Genomic DNA, 19434 nt, shown 5'->3' on the forward strand with positions numbered 1-19434 from the left:
GTGGTTAGAGCGTTGGACTAGTAACTGGAAGGTTGCAAGTTCAAACCCCTGAGCTGACAAGGTACAAATCTGTCGTTCTGCCCCTGAACAGGCAGTTAAAACTTCTTAAGGATGATGCAAAATACTGTTCCCATGAAGGAACAGCACTCAGCGGATTTCAGAGCGCCACCTATAGTTTTTGATAAAACTCATAATTTCATGAAACTTTCATTAAAATACAAATTCAAGGTAGTGAATTAAAGCTACACTCGTTGTGAATCTATCCACCAAGTCAGATTTGTAAAATGCTTTTCGGCGAAAGCATGAGAAGCTATTATCTGATAGCATGTACCCCCAAAATACTGCAACGTCACCTAACAGACAGATTTTGCGGTAGACGGCGCTACCCAAAACGCATAAATAAAATATAAAACATTCATTACCTTTGACCATCTTCTTTGTTGGCACTCCTTGATGTCCCATAATCAATATTGGGTCTTTTTTTCGATTAAATCGGTCCATATATAGCCTAGATATCGATCTATGAAGACTGTGTGATAAACGGAAAAAAATAGCGTTTCATAACGTAACGTCATTTTTTTTAAATTAAAAAAGTTGACGATAAACTTTCACAAAACACTTCGAAAGACTTTTGTAATGCAACTTTAGGTATTAGTACACGTTAATAAGCGATAAAATTAATCAGGAGGCGATGTAAATGCTATAGGCGATCGTCTGGAAAAAATGACCGGAAAAAACTCGACCTAAACACCCTGTTTCAGGTCGGAGGGAATCGGTTCCCTTGGGTCGGTTCGACCAAGAATCAAATCCGAATCAAATGAGAAGACTCTATGCATCCTGTGGAAGCTGTAGGTACTGCAACCTCGGCCTCATTTAATACGGTTCACCTTTAACAATTCCTGGAAGTGGCGCATGGATATTTATTTCCACTTTCAGTGACCAGATTTTCCTGCGCTTTTCGATGAAACAGACGTTCTGTTATAGTCACAGCCGTGATTTAACCAGTTTTAGAAACGTCTGAGTGTTTTCTATCCACACATACTAATCATATGCATATACTATATTCCTGGCATGAGTAGCAGGGCGCTGAAATGTTGCGCGATTTTTAACAAAAAGCTGCGAAAATTCGCAGCCTCCCTAACAGGTTTTAACCCGCTGTTCCTAGGACGTCATTGAAAATAAGAATTTGTTCTTAACTGACTTGCCTAGTTAAATAAAGGTTAAAAAAATGATGTCCCAGATGTGCTCAATTGGATTCAGGTCTGGGGAACGGGTGGGCCAGTCCATAGCATCAATGCCTTCCTCTTGCAGGAACTGCTGACACACTCCAGCCACATGAGCTAGCATTGTCTTGCATTAAGAGGAACCCAGGGCCAACCGCACCAGCATATGGTCTCACAAGGGGTATGAGGATCTCATCTCGGTACCTAATGGCAGTCTGGCGAGCACATGGAGGGCTGTGCGGCCCCCCCCCCAAGAAATGCCACCCCACACCATGACTGACCCACCGCCAAACCGGTCATGCTGGAGGATGTTGCAGGCAGCAGAACATTCTCCACGGCGTCTCCAGACTCTGTCACGTCTGTCACGTGCTCAGTGTGAACCTGTGAAGAGCACAGGGCGCCAGTGGCGAATTTGCCAATCTTGGTGTTCTCTGGCAAATGCCAAACGTCCTCCACGGTTTTGGGCTGTAAGCACAACCCCCACCTGTGGACGTCGGGCCCTCATACCACCCTCATGGAGTCTGTTTCTGACCGGTTGAGCAGACACGTGCACATTTGTGGCCTGCTGGAGGTCATTTTGCAGGGCTCTGGCAGTGCTCCTCCTTGCACAAAGGCGGAGGTAGCGGTCCTGCTGCTGGGTTGTTGCCCTCCTACGGCCTCCTCCACGTCTCCTGATGTACTGGCCTGTCTCCTGGTAGCGCCTCCATGCTCTGGACACTACGCTGACAGACACAGCAAACCTTCTTGCCACATCTCACATTGATGTGCCGTCCTGGATGAGCTGCACTACCTGAGCCACTTGTGTGGGTTGTAGACTCCATCTCATGCTACCACTAGAGTGAAAGCACCGCCAGCATTCAAAAGTGACCAAAACATCAGCCAGGAAGCATAGGAACTGAGAAGTGGTCTGTGGTCACCACCTGCAGAACCACTCCTTTATTGGGGGTGTCTTGCTAATTGCCTATAATTTCCACCTATTCCATTTGCACAACAGCATGTGAAATTTATTGTCAATCAGTGTTGCTTCCTAAGTGGACAGTTTGATTTCACAGAAGCAGTGTATATTCATATATGCAAATATATCCTGTGTATGTACGCAAATGAGGCAAATATCATTTTCTTTATTTTAACACAAAATATAAAGAAATACCTGATACCATTAGAACATGTATATATGAGTGCATTGTAAAAGAAACGGGAAACAACATTTTTATACATGACCCTAAGCATGATGGGATGTTAAGTGGATGTCAGTTACAGTGCCTTGCGAAAGTATTCGGCCCCCTTGAACTTTGCGACCTTTTGCCACATTTCAGGCTTCAAACATAAAGATATAAAACTGCATTTTTTTTGTGAAGAATCAACAACAAGTGGGACACAATCATGAAGTGGAACGACATTTATTGGATATTACAAACTTTTTTAACAAATCAAAAACTGAAAAATTGGGCGTGCAAAATTATTCAGCCCCTTTACTTTCAGTGCAGCAAACTCTCTCCAGAAGATCAGTGAGGATCTCTGAATGATCCAATGTTGACCTAAATGACTAATGATGATAAATACAATCCACCTGTGTGTAATCAAGTCTCCGTATAAATGCACCTGCACTGTGATAGTCTCAGAGGTCCGTTAAAAGCGCAGAGAGCATCATGAAGAACAAGGAACACACCAGGCAGGTCCGAGGTACTGTTGTGAAGAAGTTTAAAGCCGGATTTGGATACAAAAAGATTTCCCAAACTTTAAACATCCCAAGGAGCACTGTGCAAGCGATAATATTGAAATGGAAGGAGTATCAGACCACTGCAAATCTACCAAGACCTGGCCGTCCCTCTAAACTTTCAGCTCATACAAGGAGAAGACTGATCAGAGATGCAGCCAAGAGGCCCATGATCACTCTGGATGAACTGCAGAGATCTACAGCTGAGGTGGGAGACTCTGTCCATAGGACAACAATCAGTCGTATATTGCACAAATCTGGCCTTTATAGCTGAGTGGCAAGAAGAAAGCCATTTCTTAAAGATATCCATAAAAAGTGTTGTTTAAAGTTTGCCACAAGCCACCTGGGAGACACACCAAACATGTGGAAGAAGGTGCTCTGGTCAGATGAAACCAAAATTGAACTTTTTGGCAACAATGCAAAACGTTATGTTTGGCGTAAAAGCAACACAGCTCATCACCCTGACCACACCATCCCCACTGTCAAACATGGTGGTGGCAGCATCATGGTTTGGGCCTGCTTTTCTTCAGCAGGGACAGGGAAGATGGTTAAAATTGATGGGAAGATGGATGGAGCCAAATACAGGACCATTCTGGAAGAAAACCTGATGGAGTCTGCAAAAGACCTGAGACTGGGACGGAGATGTGTCTTCCAACAAGACAATGATCCAAAACATAAAGCAAAATCTACAATGGAATGGTTCAAAAATAAACATATCCAGGTGTTAGAATGGCCAAGTCAAAGTCCAGACCTGAATCCAATTGAGAATCTGTGGAAAGAACTGAAAACTGCTGTTCACAAATGCTCTCCATCCAACCTCACTGAGCTCGAGCTGTTTTGCAAGGAGGAATGGGAAAAAATTTCAGTCTCTCGATGTGTAAAACTGATAGAGACATACCCCAAGCGACTTACAGTTGTAATCGCAGCAAAAGGTGGCGCTACAAAGTATTAACTTAAGGGGGCTGAATAATTTTGCACGCCCAATTTTTCAGTTTTTGATTTGTTAAAAAAGTTTGAAATATCCAATAAATGTCGTTCCACTTCATGATTGTGTCCCAGTTGTTGTTGCTTCTTCACAAAAAAATACAGTTTTATATCTTTATGTTTGAAGCCTGAAATGTGGCAAAAGGTTGCAAAGATCAAGGGGGCCGAATACTTTCGCAAGGCACTGTAACTCAGGAACCACACTTGTGTGGAAGCACCTGCTTTAATATACTTAGTATCCTTCATTTACTCACGTGTTTTCTTTATTCTGGCAGTTACGTGTACAGTTCTAACCTTAAATCACAGTCTGTACACGCAGGGTTGCAGAGCATTCCCCTCATCACTATTCTTCTCTTGTGTTCCTTGCAGCATTCATTCCTGAAGTTAGCCAAGCCCCTGTCTAGCCTGAGCCCTCTGATTGTAGCAGCCAAGGAGGCCATAAAAAGCAGCAGCCGCTAGAGGACGCCATGTGTCCACACACAGAGCTGGACCCTGCTCCATGGTGTTGTGTGACAGAGAGACAGCACAAGGACAGACCAGTAACCAACCCCCCTGCTGCCTCATTCAGGGGATGGACAGCTGGCCTGCAGGGCCTCTCAGCAGTGGGACACTGCTGCTGAACCGCCTGCCGCCTCCTCCTCTAGTCCTCCAGCATTCTGTACATGTGGAGCAGTCTGTCAGACGTCTGTTAGCGTGTGTGTAAACGTGTGTGTAAGAGTGTGTGCGTAAGCGTGTGTGCATAAGCGTGTGTTTGGCCTGTGAGGGGAGTAGAGGCTCCTAAACTAAATACTAAAAATAGAAAATATGAAGAAAAAACCCCAAAAAGCTCCTTTTCAAAAGGGAGAGACCCAGGAAGAGAGGCAGAACGTAACAGCACTGATAATGTGATTCCTTCCTTGTCTGTCCAGCAATCGCCTTGGTTCCCTTTCCCTTTCCATCAGGCATCTCCTGCAGTGAACATTTTATATGGGACAGACTTGGGGACTCTGGACCCAGCATATGCCTGCATGACTTTGTGCATATGTGAGAGAGAGAGAAAAGAAGGGAGGAATAGAAGAGGCAAACATTCAATCAAAGCCAGTTGGCTGTTGTACTCCAGGACATGGCTGTTGTACTCCAGGACATAGCTGTAATTTCTTGGACACCCTAAAGTTGCTAGATGTTTAGAGATCTGATATAGAGAATGGCTTTTACCAGGGCTGCAGTGGAGGCTGATTCAATAACTACTGCGTATCTGATGGGCCACAATGTGTTCAGAGTTCAAGTCACAGCTTTTTAAATATAAATCCCATGTTATTGGTTAATTACCTTTAGTTAGTTGGGATAGTCTACAGACAAACATTTGCTTGTTTTCTTTTGTTTTTTTTGGGGGGGGGGCAGTGTTTGTCAATGTTACCATTTGTTTCACATCAATGAGCCTTACTTTTGCATGCTTAACCTCTGATCTGCGAATTTACTTAGATGTGTCAGAAGTAGAAGCCATGCTTAGTGTGAAAAGCCATTTGTTCAAGTGAGCACAATCCCTGAGTTAGCGCATATGTTCATCTGTCTATCTGTCTGTCCGTCCATGATGTGTTTATCTAGTTTTTTTTAATGGGATGCTATTATTTAGCCTACCCCCTCTCAGTGGAAGTTAAGAGTTATTGCTCCAGTGTCTTGTTGCTGAACTTTCTGATGTACTGTGTGAGTTTGGTTGTGTCTGTTTCTATATGAGTGTTTCTGTGAGTTTTGGCTGTTTGGCAGGTTGGTGGATGGGTGGGTGTTAATCATTTGCCCATGAAAAGGTTTTTGGATTGAAGACTGAGTGCCAATTTAATTGTCTTGCGGACCATTGGAAACTAGAGGGTCACATTCCCCTTCACTTTGCCATTCCTATCATCCCATAGCAGAGGCTACTAGAAAACAAGTCTGAAAAGCTCTGCAGATAAGTATAGAATGCTTCTTGATTCTTCATTCAATATCTTAGTAATAACCATCAACATGGCATCCTCCGTCTGGTCTATAGTAGCCACAGCATCCCTTAGGATTGTACTGAAGTCCAGACCTGGGACAGAGAGAGTAGGTGACAGGAAAGACACTTGAGGGTCTAACCTGTAGTGTACACTACAGAGTGATATCATTCCCTGATCTCAGGGCTCTCACAGGGAGTCACTGACCACTGATTTCATGGGCTATATTCCATGAGCTCACACTGTATCCCTGGTAGATGGTGTTGGGAGTGTGTATGAATGGGAGTGTGTGTGTATGCATGAGTGTCTTTGTAAGGGAGAGAGTGACCTCAGTCTGCACTAGATACCACACTTGTTCTCCACCTTAACTCTGTAGACTGTGTAGTGCAGGGTAGCTGCTCGCTCATCCCTCCACCACGCAGGAGAGCCTCACACTGTCCATTGCAAGGAGTACATCACCGATTTCATGCATGGGAAAACAATACGTTAGTACATTTTCCAATTAGGCTAACATTGTTAGGATATGTTTGTGTATGTAAATAGGATGGGATTATTTAAAAAAAATCTGAGTTACGCAACTTCAAAATGAAAGGATAATATCCAGGTTGCTCTATGGTATTTATTTATAAATGTTTTGCACCCTGGAAATTGAATGAGAAAATAAAACACACTCCTGGATGGATCGATCATGCTTGGGCTGTGTCAGACAGTACTCCACCTGGACACAGAGCTGTCTCCAGCAGTCCCATGTCTGTCTGTACGGAGCACTACTTCTGAGTGTGCCTGTGGCTGAGAGTCTTAGGGACCTCACAGAGACTATCTGCCCTCTGACCTTTAGCCGCACCTCTATGTACAGGCCTGAACTCTGAGCACAAAGATAAACTCTAGGACAGCTAGCGACCTTGCCCCGCCCCTCCCCACCGGCCCACTCCTCTTCCGCGGTCGATCCTGTACATTCCTATCTTCTGAATGTGTAAACCTGTACACGTGGTGTGAAAATTCCTCCATGAATGATTATCATGAGAACAGAACAAAGGCAAAAAAGTGTTTATTTAAAATGATGATGATTTGTTATCCGGGTTTGTAAACTGCTGACCCATCTGGTGAACCTCAGCAAGCCCCATCTTTGGAAAAGGACAGATGAGAAAAAGCAACTGGGGACAACTAAGGTTTTGGATAAGCTATTTTTAATTGTGGATAAAGCAACATACTTTTTGGAATTCTGAATTGTGCATGGCTGTGTCTTGAGTGTAAAACAACAAAATACTGCAGTTTGGGAACTGAACTGAAATAAAAAATATATACTTTTTGGTTTGAATGGATTTAGTTTTCTTTGCTGTTAGTAGAGAGGGACTAAATGTGGCAAGACATTTCGGGCAAAGGAGGATGCTAGTTTAGAGGCAGTACATACCCTTTAGACATTTCAATAAGTTCAGTGGAATGACACAAATGAATGACCATGGTCCAAAACTTACACTCTAGATACATTCGGCTCTTTCAAGACTTTCCAATATTTTGCAGCAAGAGCCTTTTGGCTGTTTTTCAGCCAGATGAAAAGAGGCCCTTTTATTTGTATATGATAAACATATTTTTGAATGTACATGTTGCATAATATTGTATACAGATACAGTATGCGTATTACTCTGAAGAGTTATGTTTCATAGTGTATCGTCTAGTATAAAATAATAATATATTTACAGTTATTCATCTTTCAAAAAGTAATGTCTTGTCCCTTTACAAAACACTATAAGAACAAACAAAACTCCAGAAGGCTTGAAGATACTTCTTGCTCCATGACCAAGGCAGTCTTTAGTAGGTGCTTCTTGCTCCATGACCAAGGCAGTCCTTAGTAGGTGCTTCTTGGTCCATGACCAAGACAGTCCTTAGTAGGAGCTTCTTGGTCCATGACCAAGGCAGTCCTTAGTAGGTGCTTCTTGGTCCATGACCAAGGCAGTCCTTAGTAGAATATATTGTAAGCTCACGTTGATAGTCATTCTGAGTGATAACTTTATGCCTTGTAGTGATGAGCCCCTGTTCAAAGTGTCAGAGGCAACAGAGTGTTGTACACATTGTCAATGTGACCCAGGTAGTAGTCAGCTGATCCAGATCACATGTCTGTGAGCTCGGTGGAGGTGACGATACGGAGGGTGATGGAGCCAGGCATCTCGTCGGCCATGGCTCTGCCACTCTTCCTCAACTGGAGCCTCTGGGGGTTGGTGGAGTCCTTCACTGAGCCTGTCAGAACCACCTGGCCCAGGAACTGGTCCTTCACAGCGTTACTGTTCCACACCTGGGGAGGAGGGACGAGAGAGGAAGTGGAGACCATTTAAGACCAAGGTTTTGCGTGAACACTATCTGACCATCCATTGAAGACACTAAGGGATTTATTCAATCCGTAGCGCTGAAGTGCCACATTTAAAGGCACTGTTCCTGCATTAGCAGAAACTGAATTCACGGTAATCTCTACAAATGTCGGCTCAACTTTACATTTCAAGCGCATTGTAGTGCTGAACTTCAGCAATGCAAATTAAATCCAGCCCCTAACTTCAGACATCTAAATGTAACAATTCACTAGTCAGTTTGTCCTTCCAGCCCATTGGTAGTGATGCTCTTTGGCCCCCATATATCTTACCTCCACAGTGATTGGCTTTGTGGGCTTCTTCCTGTAGAAGATGGCTCTGGTATCAAACACTGGCTTCACGGTGTCTGCCTTAACGGTTGACCGGACTGAGGAGCCCTCACAGGATACGATCACATATGGGTCCGCGCCTGTACAATGACGCAGTATTAACCAGCAATTAGGCAATGCTGAATATACTCCCAAAATGTCAAAAACATTTGTACTTATGTTTCCCTGTAATGTATGAGGTAGTTCTGATTTGAGGTTGTGGAGCGTTCTCTCACCCCCTGTGCGGTCCTGGTTCTCCAGCCCCTCTGCTCCGTGGACATAGATCTGGGACACGGCAACAGGGTAGCCAGTCAGCTTACTCCAACACGTCATCCTGGGCTGGTGTTCTGTCAGCTCTCTGAGAGAGAGAGATCATCTTATACCTTTACAGTAATGCTAAAGTAATGGTTATACTGCATAGATAAGATATCATACTGAAATGTGTTACTATGTGTACAGGTCTATTTCCAGTACCTGCATCCTGAGTCTACGTTAGTGTAAACACGCAGCATGAACTCTCCCAGAGTCTCAGGTTTGAAGGTGGAGGGGATGATCATGTAGCGACCCTTGGGGAGCATGGCCCTCATGAACACCGTGCGGGCGTTGATGTACGTAGTAGTTTGCACGTTAAGTTGGGTGATGATGTCATGCATGCGGTATTTCCTATTCAGTTCAACCTTAAATCAAAAGAAATCATTTTTCACCATGACTGTTCCCCAGTGTTTGTTGTTGCAGCTTGATCAGATTTAAAATATTCATCATTGAGGGATTACAGGTCATTGAAAGTTTGTCCCTGATATGAACAAGCCAATGTGGCATTTATAAGTAATGTCTACCCATTATTGTAAACACCCTCTAGTTTATTTTCTGTTTGTTCAACGGCTGAAGAGGGAAAATTGAAATTCTACTGATTTAACCAAATAACTGTACAGCGGGGAAGCCAAATATGTGGCGCAGAGAACTTCTCCGCGAAAATGAACTGAAGTTGGACCAATGCCCCAGTAGCATACCCTGTCTCATACCCTCACTGAACCAGTCTCTCACCCCAGTCCCACTAGTCATTCTTAGAGGATGTTAATATGAACCACCTTGAAGACGGCGAAGCCGATGGTGAGGTTCTCTCCCTGGCCGATACGTCTGTGGATCTTCATGTCTCTCTGCTGTAGGGAGATCAGAACCTCATCCACTTCCTTGGTCACCTCAAACAGGTACTGGGGGTTCTGTAAGAAGGTATGTTTGTGGTTCATGCAGCCTCCACAGCGGTTGCGCAGAGGTTCTGCATTCTTGGTCCAACTCCCCAAAATCATCACTTCGTTCCATGTCTTGTCGATGGTGAGCAGGGAGGTGTTGATGAGACGACAAACGTCTGCATCTGTGAAGTACTTACACCAGTCTCTAAACTCCATCCTTTGAAGATACAGTAGCGCACACACACAGAGAGACACAAATTAACATGGGTAGACAGAAAACATTCTCACACGCTGAACAGAAGAGATAACAGCCTTTAATTGTTTTTTTTTACACTCACCAGAACTCCCCATCATCTTCCACTGTGATGCCAAGCTTATTCCTCTCCATGCTGCCAACCTTTTTCCATTCCGCTGAACTGAGGTAGGAAAGGGGGAGAGGGGGAGAGGCAACAGGAAAATAGAGGGAGGGAGAACGAAATAATGAGTTGAGGTCACCTGTGCACTGAGGTGTGGAGAGGTTGAACAGTAAACGAGCGGGGAGGATATGTCCTCCTCACCTGTCACTCCAGGCTCCGTTCCACTCAATCTTTCCCCAGGGGTTCCTCATGCGGATCAGGGGGATGGTCTCATTCTGGAAGTAGGCTATCAGCCCGTGGCCCAATCGTACTTTCTTCACTGAAGTCACTGAGTAGGCATGGCCCTTCACCAGCCCACACGCCATCCGTGCCTCGATTTCAGAAGGAGACGCCTAAAAGAGGTCCAAGCACCGTAGTCAGTCATTTGTGTCTACTAAACACAATTACCTGTGACTATAGTGTGCTGACCAATTGAAAATGATCAATTGAAAAGACAGACCTTGATGGAACAGCTGATTATTCCATCCCTGTCGTAGACTTTGAAAAGGTCCTCAAACAGCTTGTCCATTCTCCCCTGGTCCTTGTGGAAAGCTTCTGCCTCAAGGTTAATGGCCTCTGCCACGGCTCCACTGAAATCCACCACCGCATCCCCAGTGTTGCCCCCGTCCAGCGACTCATAGCAGCCAGAGAGCCTGGAGACAAGAGGAGAGAGAAGAGAGTCCGGAGAAGATACAGAGAGGTTAGAGGGTACGAACCGTTATCATTTATGAATCAAGGGTTGAGAAATGTTAGAGTATACATACTTGGCATAGGCTTTCTCAAGCAGGGCGCTCCAAAACTCGTTTTTGACTTTGGAGTGGCAGTAAATGAGCTCTCCATTGATGCTGGGTAGGCGGTCATCCACTACCACGTCCACCCACTCCCCAAACACCCAGAACTGGAAGTGGAAGATACCAGCGTAGTTCTCCAGGTGCTTGGAGTCCCATTCCTGCTCCTTCCAGTCAGGGATGACCTGTCAACACAAAGGGCTTCACAGTGAACAACATGTCTAGTCAAATGTGAATAGTTTAAAACTTGGGTGGGGTTTTTTACATTTTTATTTCACCTTTATTTAACCAGGTAGGCTAGTTGAGAACAAGTTCTCATTGAAAACTGAGACCTGGCCAAGATAAAGCTAAGCAGTGTGACACAAACAACAACACAGAATCACACATGGAATAAACAAACGTACAGTCAATAACACAATAGAAAAATCTATATACAGAATGTGCAAATGAGGTAAGATTAGGGAGGTAAGGCAATAAATAGGCCGTAGTGGCGAAATAATTACAATTTAGCAATTAAACACTGGAGTGATAGATGTGCAGAAGATGAATGTGCAAGTAGAGATACTGGGGTGCAAAGGAGCAATAAAGTAAATAACACTATGGGGATAAGGTAGTTGGACGGGCTATTTACAGATCGGCTATGGACAGGTGCAATGATCTGTGAGCTGCTCTGACAGCTGATGCTTAAAGTTGGTGAGGGAGATATGAGTCTCCAGCTTCAGGGACTTGTGCAATTCGTTCCAGTCAATGGCACCAGAGACATCCACCCACATACTTCATAGACATTATCTGCTCAATTTGAAACACACATTAGGAATGTGACCAAAATAACTTTTTACCACCTGAGCAACATTGCTAAGGTGTGTCCGTTTCTCAGTCTGATACAAAGAGACTCATCCATGCTTTTATTACAAGCAGGCTTGACTACTGTAATGCTCTCCTTTCTGGTCTACCCAATAAAGCCATTGGTCAACTACAAAACATACAGAATGCTGCAGCATGGGTACTGGCCAAGACCAGATGGAGAGCACACATTATCTCCGGTTTTAAAGTCTTGTACTGGCTGCCTGTGAATTTTTACAATTCATTGTCCTATTCTTCTATTGGTTTTTAAATCAACCCACAATTGTGCACCCCAATACATGTCAGACATGCTTTTGAGTTATGGACCCAGTAGGTCCCTCAGTTCCTCTGGCACTTTTAACTATCCCAAATCCTAGGACCAAGAGGCCTGCCAGAGAACCTGAGGGGGGTCAAAACTGTGGACATATTTAAAAGAGGTCTTAAAACACACCTTTTTAACTTTGCTTTTCCTTAAAGGTGCTTTTTAGTCTTTCAGTTGTTGTTATTCTTTAGTTTTTTATCCTCTTACATTTGCTGTGTAGTAAATATTTATGTTTTTATTTTCACCGTATTTTCTATTTGGGTTTTTTCCTGAGAAGTGCATTGCGTTGCATCTGAAATGTGCTATATAAATAAAGCTTGATTTGATGTGTTCCTTCACAAACAGCACCCTTTATTCCCCTATAAGGTGACTGTAAAGGAAATACACACATAGTCTGCTCTTGTAACACTCATCTCAGACTGTGTGAACAGACAGGAGGAAACCAAACTCACCTTCTGCCAGAGGTCTGGCTTCAGTGCCAGGCAGGAGCATGCCGCCACAAACCAGCAGTTACCCAAAAGCCCCTGGTTCAGGTCATGGGAGCTGATGCCCTCCACAAACAGATGAGGCCCGTCACTGATCTCCTGCAACAGAGAAAGAAAATGTATGATGAGCGGCGGTACAATGTGAAATTGTGAGGTAAAATGTTCCATGTGAAAAATGTAAATAGCTTAGAATGTGCTCACTAAAAAGTTATGCTTGTAACAATAGTCGCAAATCCTTGACAAATAGTTCTGGCTTAGAGCACGTTTTCTTTTTAAATGAGTTGGAACTCTCGAGGTGTACTGTTGTTATGAATAAGAAATTGTGTTTTCTCTTCTTGTCACTTAGGCAACATGCCATATAGATGCAGGATCTTAATTTGATCACTCTTTTGTTGCTGATCATTTTCCAGCACAGCAAGAAATGCAAACTTGTAGTCATTTCCACTTTGAAATGTCAGACCTGACAATATATCAACCCATACAAAAATCAATTTATTATAATGTTTGCCTCAGGATAATTCACATTTCCTGTTGCTGCAGGATCATTTTCCTGCTGTTTTAAGCTGGCTCAAATTAAGATCCAACATCTGTACATAGAACAGATACAGTAACACATTAAACAGAAATATAACTCCAGCTTTCTCCATTGAACAAAATGGCAGCTATACAAACAGATTTTATTAGATTTTTTCTCTTGACAGTTTTGAAACACATGTTCTGTCATATATCTCACATGCTATGTAAAGCATACACTTTCAGACACTTCCCAGCACCACCCTCACCTCAGTTTCACACCACAGTTTGCTGTCTGTCACCACAATAAGCATTGTGGATGACATTTAACCTTTAACACAATCCTCAGAGGCAACCACTCAAAAGGCATTAACCTTTTAAGTACTCCATCACAGAATATTGTATGAGTCTATATAAAAACCTGGCAGACAACACCTTTCACAATAATTACAGTGGGAGAACAAGTATTTGATACACTGCCGATTTTGCAGGTTTCCCCACTTACAAAGCATGTAGAGGTCTGTAATTTATCATAGGTACACTTCAACTGTGAGAGACGGAATCTAAAACAAAAATCCTGAAAATCACATTGTATGATTTTTAAATAATTAATTTTCATTTTATTGCATGATATAAGTATTTGATACATCAGAAAAGCAGAACTTAATGTTTGGTACAGAAACCTTTGTTTGCAATTACAGTGTCACACCCTGACCATAGTTTGCTTTGTATGTTCTATGTTTTGTTTGGTCAGGGTGTGATCTGAGTGGGCATTCTATGTTGGATGTCTTGTTTGTCTGTTTCTGTGTTTGGGCCTGATATGGTGCTCAATCAGAGGCAGGTGTTAGTCATTGTCTCTGATTGGGAGCCATATTTAGGTAGCCTGTTTTGTGTTGGGTTTTGTGGGTGATTGTTCCTGTCTTTGTGTTTGTTACACCAGATAGGTCTGTTTTTGGTTTTTCACATTTCTTGTTTTGTATATTGTTCATTTATCATCTTCATTAAAGATGTATCACAATAACCACGCTGCATTTTGGTCCGCCTCTCTTTCCCAAGAAGAAAGCCGTGACATACAGAGATCATACGTTTCCTGTAGTTCTTGACCAGGTTTGCACACACTGCAGCAGGGATATTGGCCCACTCCTCCATACAGACCTTCTCCAGATCCTTCAGGTTTCGGGGCTGTTGCTGGGCAATACGGACTTTCAGCTCCCTCCAAAGATTTTCTATTGGGTTCAGGTCTGGAGACTGGCTAGGCCACTCCAGGGCCTTGAGATGCTTCTTACGGAGCCACTCCTTAGTTGCCCTGGCTGTGTGTTTCGGGTCGTTGTCATGCTGGAAGACCCAGCCACGACCCATCTTCAATGCTCTTACTGAAGGAGGTTGTTGGCCAAGATCTCACGATACATGGCCCATCCATCCTCCCCTCAATACGGTGTAGTCGTCCTGTCCCCTTTGCAGAAAGGCATCTCCAAAGAATGATGTTTCCACCTCCATGCTTCATGGTTGAGATGGTGTTCTTGGGGTTGTACTCATCTTCTTCCTCCAAACACGGCGAGTGGAGTTTAGACCAAAAAGCTATATTTTTGTCTCATCAGACCACATGACCTTCTCCCATTCCTATTCTGGATCATCCAGATGGTCATTGGCAAACTTCAGACGGGCCTGGACATGCGCTGACTTGAGCAGGGGGACCTTGCGTACGCTGCAGGATTTTAATCCATGGCGGCGTAATGTGTTACTAATGGTTTTCTTTGAGACTGTGGTCCCAGCTCTCTTCAGGTCATTGACCAGGTCCTGCCATGTAGTTCTGGGCTGATCCCTCACCTTCCTCATGATCATTGATGCCCCAAGAGGTGAGATCATGCATGGAGCCCCAGACCGAGGGTGATTAGCTGTCATCTTGAACTTCTTCCATTTTCTAATAATTGCGCCAACAGTTGTTGCCTTCTCACCAAGCTGCTTGCCTATTGTCCTGTAGCCCATCCCTGCCTTGTGCAGGTCCACAATTTTATCCCTGATGTCCTTACACAGCTCTCTGGTCTTGGCCATTGTGGAGAGGTTGGAGTCTGTTTGATTGAGTGTGTGGACAGGTGTGTTTTATACAGGTAACAAGTTCAAACAGGTGCAGTTAATACAGGTAATGAGTGGAGAACAGGAGGGCTTCTTAAAGAAAAACTAACAGGTCTGTGAGAGCCGGAATTCTTACTAGTTGGTAGGTGATCAAATACTTATGTCATGCAATAAAATGCAAATTAATTACTTAAAAAATCATACAATGTGATTTTCTGGGTTTTTGATTCCGTCTCTCACAGTTGAAGTGTACTTATGATAAAAATGACAGACCTCTACATGCTTTGTAAGTAGGAAAACCTGCAAAATCGGCAGTGTATCAAATACTTGTTCTCCCCACTGTATGTATGGCCAAATATAACACAGTCATACTGTTTGTATATCAAAGTCAGCACACATGAAAGTTCAATCATAGACATGACATGTTTATATTGCACAAGAAGAAGGTCTGATCCCAGATAGCGCTCTATAGCACTTTTATAAGCTTCCATTTTTACTAATCAACAGCAAACTATAAATTGGTCTTTTAAGCAATAACATTTCCTAAAAACTATGAGGAAAAACATGAACATTTACAAATGTTTCAGTGAATCATTAAAGCTTGTGACATTCTATTTCATGTTTAGTGCTTTTGCATACAGATTCTGCTTTTGGTATTAAGCTAATAGAGGAAAAATAAAGTAGAACGGTAGACGTCTACACTCACCCGCGGTCTCTTCCACTCCACCATACCAGGAGGTGGCTTCCTGTAAAACAGGGATGCGTTGGTGATAGGAAACTCTGGATCCTCAAACAGTTCCTTGTCCTCCAGACATTTCCTCTTCAGCTCAGAGTAATGCTGGTTCTTGTATGAAGTGGCCGTGGAGAACATGGTTCGGACGCTGGAACCTTGAAACTGCAAACTGACCACAGAAGAAGACGTCATGTTACTTTATAGGCAGACTACCAGGACAGTCCTTGTCAGCTTAGGATCTATTATTGTTCACCTTTGACTCTGGGTGTCTGGACAAGAGCTCAGCATACCCTACACTAATACACCCCATAAATCCCAGAGTAGCTCTTTCTTGTAAAATGTTGTAATGGAATTTTTCATTTGAATCACCGTAGTTTAGATTTAGTCTCCCATAGAGGCCAACCGGGCAACAAGCTGGCCTAGAGATAAATATATCCAATAACCAATATGCAAATGATGCATATTTAAATAAATTCAAGTAGAAAATCTGTCTTCTACGAACAAAATCTACAAACAACTACACTACATCACTTTAAAGTTACAGTCAAGCATAGATTTTACTGCAATCTGACCACAAACTGTTCCTGGTATTGTGATGGAAACATCCCATGGGTGATCAAAAACATCTGATCAAAACTGCTATCCTTTGGGAATATTCTGATATTCTAACTCTATGACCAGTCTCTTTACTCCTGACCCCCGACCCCAGAAGTCAAGCTCTTTATAAACAAGATTAGATTTTATATGGAGTCTGTCTGCCAGTGCAGTTTCGTACATTTGCTGTCTGCCATGAATAACACAGACACAAATAATTAAATTCCACCGGAGAACAGTCAAGCTCTAAACTCCCGGTGAGTTTCTAATGACACTTTTCCCAAAAACATTACACACTTTAGGAAATGCCTCTCAGAGCAAAGCCCATTTGGAACACAGTGAGAGGCAGTTCACAATGAAGTTGTCAGGATTCTGACAGTTCATTATCATCATGGCCAACTATCTGCTTCCTTCAGTTTCCAGTCAGAACATTACGCAGAAATGGACCCATATCCAATACACTAGAATAATTGGTGGGAAAAAATGTGAATGTTTTTCTCCTCTGTCTTTCTCTCCCTCTCCTGTACACTTTCTCTCCCTCCTTCACACACAGAACAACCACATTCTCTGTCTCTTCCTCAAACTATTAAAGCAAAGAGAACTCCTTACATGTATCACATTTAAGGATCTAGAAGAAAAAGCCCAGTAAAAGTGTCTTCGTACCTCCGTCGTAGCGCTGTGACAACCCCCTCCTCCAGGATAGTGAAAGAGAAGGGTGTTTCCACCAGGTCTTTGTACCTGTCCTTCTCACCCCTCCCCCTCCTCCCCCCTCCCCCACAACATCTCTGCAGTGACCCAGTTTAGTTTTGCTTGTTCATGCTCAGGGCCACACCCATATCCCAGGAACAAGTGTTCTACTTCACACAGTCTGTGTTGACTTATTGTGTCAGTGGGTGACTATCATGAAGTGAGTGTGTGTGTGGCTTTATTGATTGAATAAGTAACTGTGATGTGAGTTTGCCATGCAGTTTTGATCATGCCTTCGTGATGTCAACTTCCCTGTAGAAGAGTCCTTCCTCGGGTGTACACTGACGTGTCTGTGTGTGTTTATACCACGTGAAACCTCAGTACCTGACTGACGAGCTCCAACAGGTTTTTCTGTGTTTGGTGTAAATGTCGTCACTGCAGGGGAGTTTGAGGAGGGGGAGTATCGCTGTTATAATTGCCACAGCTGTTGGGTTTAGTGTTATAATGGTCTATTTTAGTGTACGCTGATGAAATAGACGTAGACTCAATGGTCACCAACATTGTACTAAAAGCTGTTGCTGTTTAAATGGTAAGGTCACCAGTATGCATCATCAAAGGTTATGTTACTCACAAAGTTAGAACAGGAATGGTGGCAAAACTACAAGCTTAATTCACTGTAATAATGCCTGTATACTTAATGTTGTAGGTGGAATGCTATTATCACTATCCAGCTGGGAGAATGTACACATCCACTGTGGTTCCAGTTTAGCAGAGCTGCCTTAGATGCAGGTTCTAATGACAGAGGCTGTGATAGACCGCATTTCACTCCCTCTACAACTGCTGCTGAACAAATGGACAGATGCTGCTGCTAAGGAGGAGTACATGTTATGTATACAACAATTTGACAAATTCATACATGAACAAAACGTTTTTAATATTGTGTCTGATAATAACTGCAGCAATTAAATGTTAAACTCTGTCAATATTTATAACCAGAAAACATTCCAGGTGTGTAACCAAATGTAGTTCTCCACAGTGTGTGGCTCTTACCTGTTCTTGTCCTCCTAAAATAACCAAATAAATCCTAAAGTTCCTTATAAGGTTGCAAAAATGTCCCCTCTGATACACCTTGGGAAGATCTACTGGGACGTCACAACTAAAGCCAAAGGGTTGTGTCCTCCTGTCTGTCCCCTTCCTATGACAATGGTCTGCAGCACGTTGGGCTCCAAAGGAGCAACCAAAAACACACCGCAATGGTATTTCCACTCCTAACCCCAAACACACTCATTAACAAACAGAAAAACCCACATTCACTGACGCACACCAAAAATCGGTCTGACGAGTGGTTCATTAGGGCAGAATGCATCATGCAAAGTGCTGGCTCCCAGTCTCATTCCTTTCTAGTGAAGTTCGATGAGAGATATGTTATCCACTGCATTCCTGGAGCCGTTGGGCTCTCCAAGGTGCAGAGGAGAGGAGAGGAGAGGAGAGGAGAGGAGAGGAGGGGAGAGGAGAGAGAGAGAGAGAGAGAGGGGAGGGGGCAGAGGAGAGGAGGGAAGAGGAGAGGAGGGAGAGGTGGAAAGTGGAGAGAAGAGGAGGGAGAGGGAAGGAGAGGAGAGAAGAGGGTGGAAGAGGAGAGGAGAGAGAGGTGGAAAGAGGAGGGAGAGGAGAGAAGAGAGGTGGGAAGAGGAGAGGAGGGAGAAGAGAGAAGGGAAGGGGAGAGGAGTGGAGTTGGGGGAAGAGAGAGATGGAAAGAGGAGGGAGAGGGGAGGGGAGTAAGGAAGAGGAGAGGAGGGAGACAAGGGGAGAGGAGGGAGGGAAGAGGAGAGGAGAGTAGAGGAGGGAAGAGTAGAGGAGGGAGATGAGAGGAGGGAATAGGAGAGGGGAGGAGGGAAGAGTAGAGGAGGGAAAGATGGAAAGAGGCAGGAGAGGGGAGGAGAGGAGGGAGAGAAGAGGAGAGGAGAGAATAGAAGAGGAGTGGAGAAGAGGAGGGGAGGGAAGAGGAGAGAATAGATGAGGAGAGGAGAGGAGGAAAGAGGAGAGGAGAGGAGAGGAGAAAGGTGGAAAGAGACGGGAGAGGAGAGGAGATGAGGGAAGAGGAGAGGAAGAGGAGAGGAGGGAAGAGGAGGGGAGGGAAGAGGAGAGGAGGGAGAGGAGGGAAGATAAGAGGAGAGAATAGAAGAGGAGAGGAGGGAGAGGAGGAAAGAGGAGAGGAGAGGAGGGGAGGGAAGGAGAGAGAGGTGGAAAGGGGCGGGAGAGCGGAGGAGATG

At 43.9% G+C, this 19434-nt stretch overlaps 2 protein-coding genes across 5 annotated transcripts in view; one reads left to right on the forward strand and one right to left on the reverse strand.

Annotated features, from left to right (window-relative positions):
* LOC112231277 (serine/threonine-protein kinase PAK 3-like) overlaps positions 1-7312 on the forward strand; it is a 126728-nt gene extending 119416 nt beyond the window's left edge. For both annotated transcript variants that reach the window (XM_042311081.1, XM_042311082.1), the window contains one exon: positions 4294-7312. In XM_042311081.1, the coding sequence (XP_042167015.1) occupies positions 4294-4383 (90 nt within the window). In that variant the 3' untranslated portion in view covers positions 4384-7312. The remainder of the gene's footprint in view (positions 1-4293) is intronic.
* Positions 6905-18453, reverse strand: LOC112231276 (calpain-5). Of its 3 annotated transcripts, none has more exons than XM_024397943.2 (12): positions 18215-18453; positions 15857-16052; positions 12532-12663; positions 10891-11099; positions 10587-10779; positions 10289-10479; positions 10070-10147; positions 9630-9948; positions 9016-9218; positions 8778-8899; positions 8506-8642; positions 6905-8163 (listed from the first exon to the last, which is right to left on the reverse strand). In XM_024397943.2, the coding sequence occupies exons 2-12, from the start codon at positions 16019-16021 to the stop codon at positions 7981-7983; spliced, it is 1932 nt and encodes a 643-aa protein (XP_024253711.1). In that variant the 5' UTR covers positions 16022-16052; positions 18215-18453; the 3' UTR covers positions 6905-7980. The 3 variants fall into 3 exon arrangements, with proteins under 3 accessions (XP_024253711.1, XP_024253710.1, XP_024253709.1); XM_024397942.2 differs by lacking the exon at positions 18215-18453 and adding an exon at positions 17141-17218; XM_024397941.2 differs by lacking the exon at positions 18215-18453 and adding an exon at positions 17087-17200.
* Positions 18454-19434: the final 981 nt, after the last annotated feature.

The sequence above is a fragment of the Oncorhynchus tshawytscha genome, linkage group LG33 (assembly GCF_018296145.1).
Source record: "Oncorhynchus tshawytscha isolate Ot180627B linkage group LG33, Otsh_v2.0, whole genome shotgun sequence".
Classification (NCBI taxonomy): Eukaryota; Metazoa; Chordata; class Actinopteri; order Salmoniformes; family Salmonidae; genus Oncorhynchus; species Oncorhynchus tshawytscha.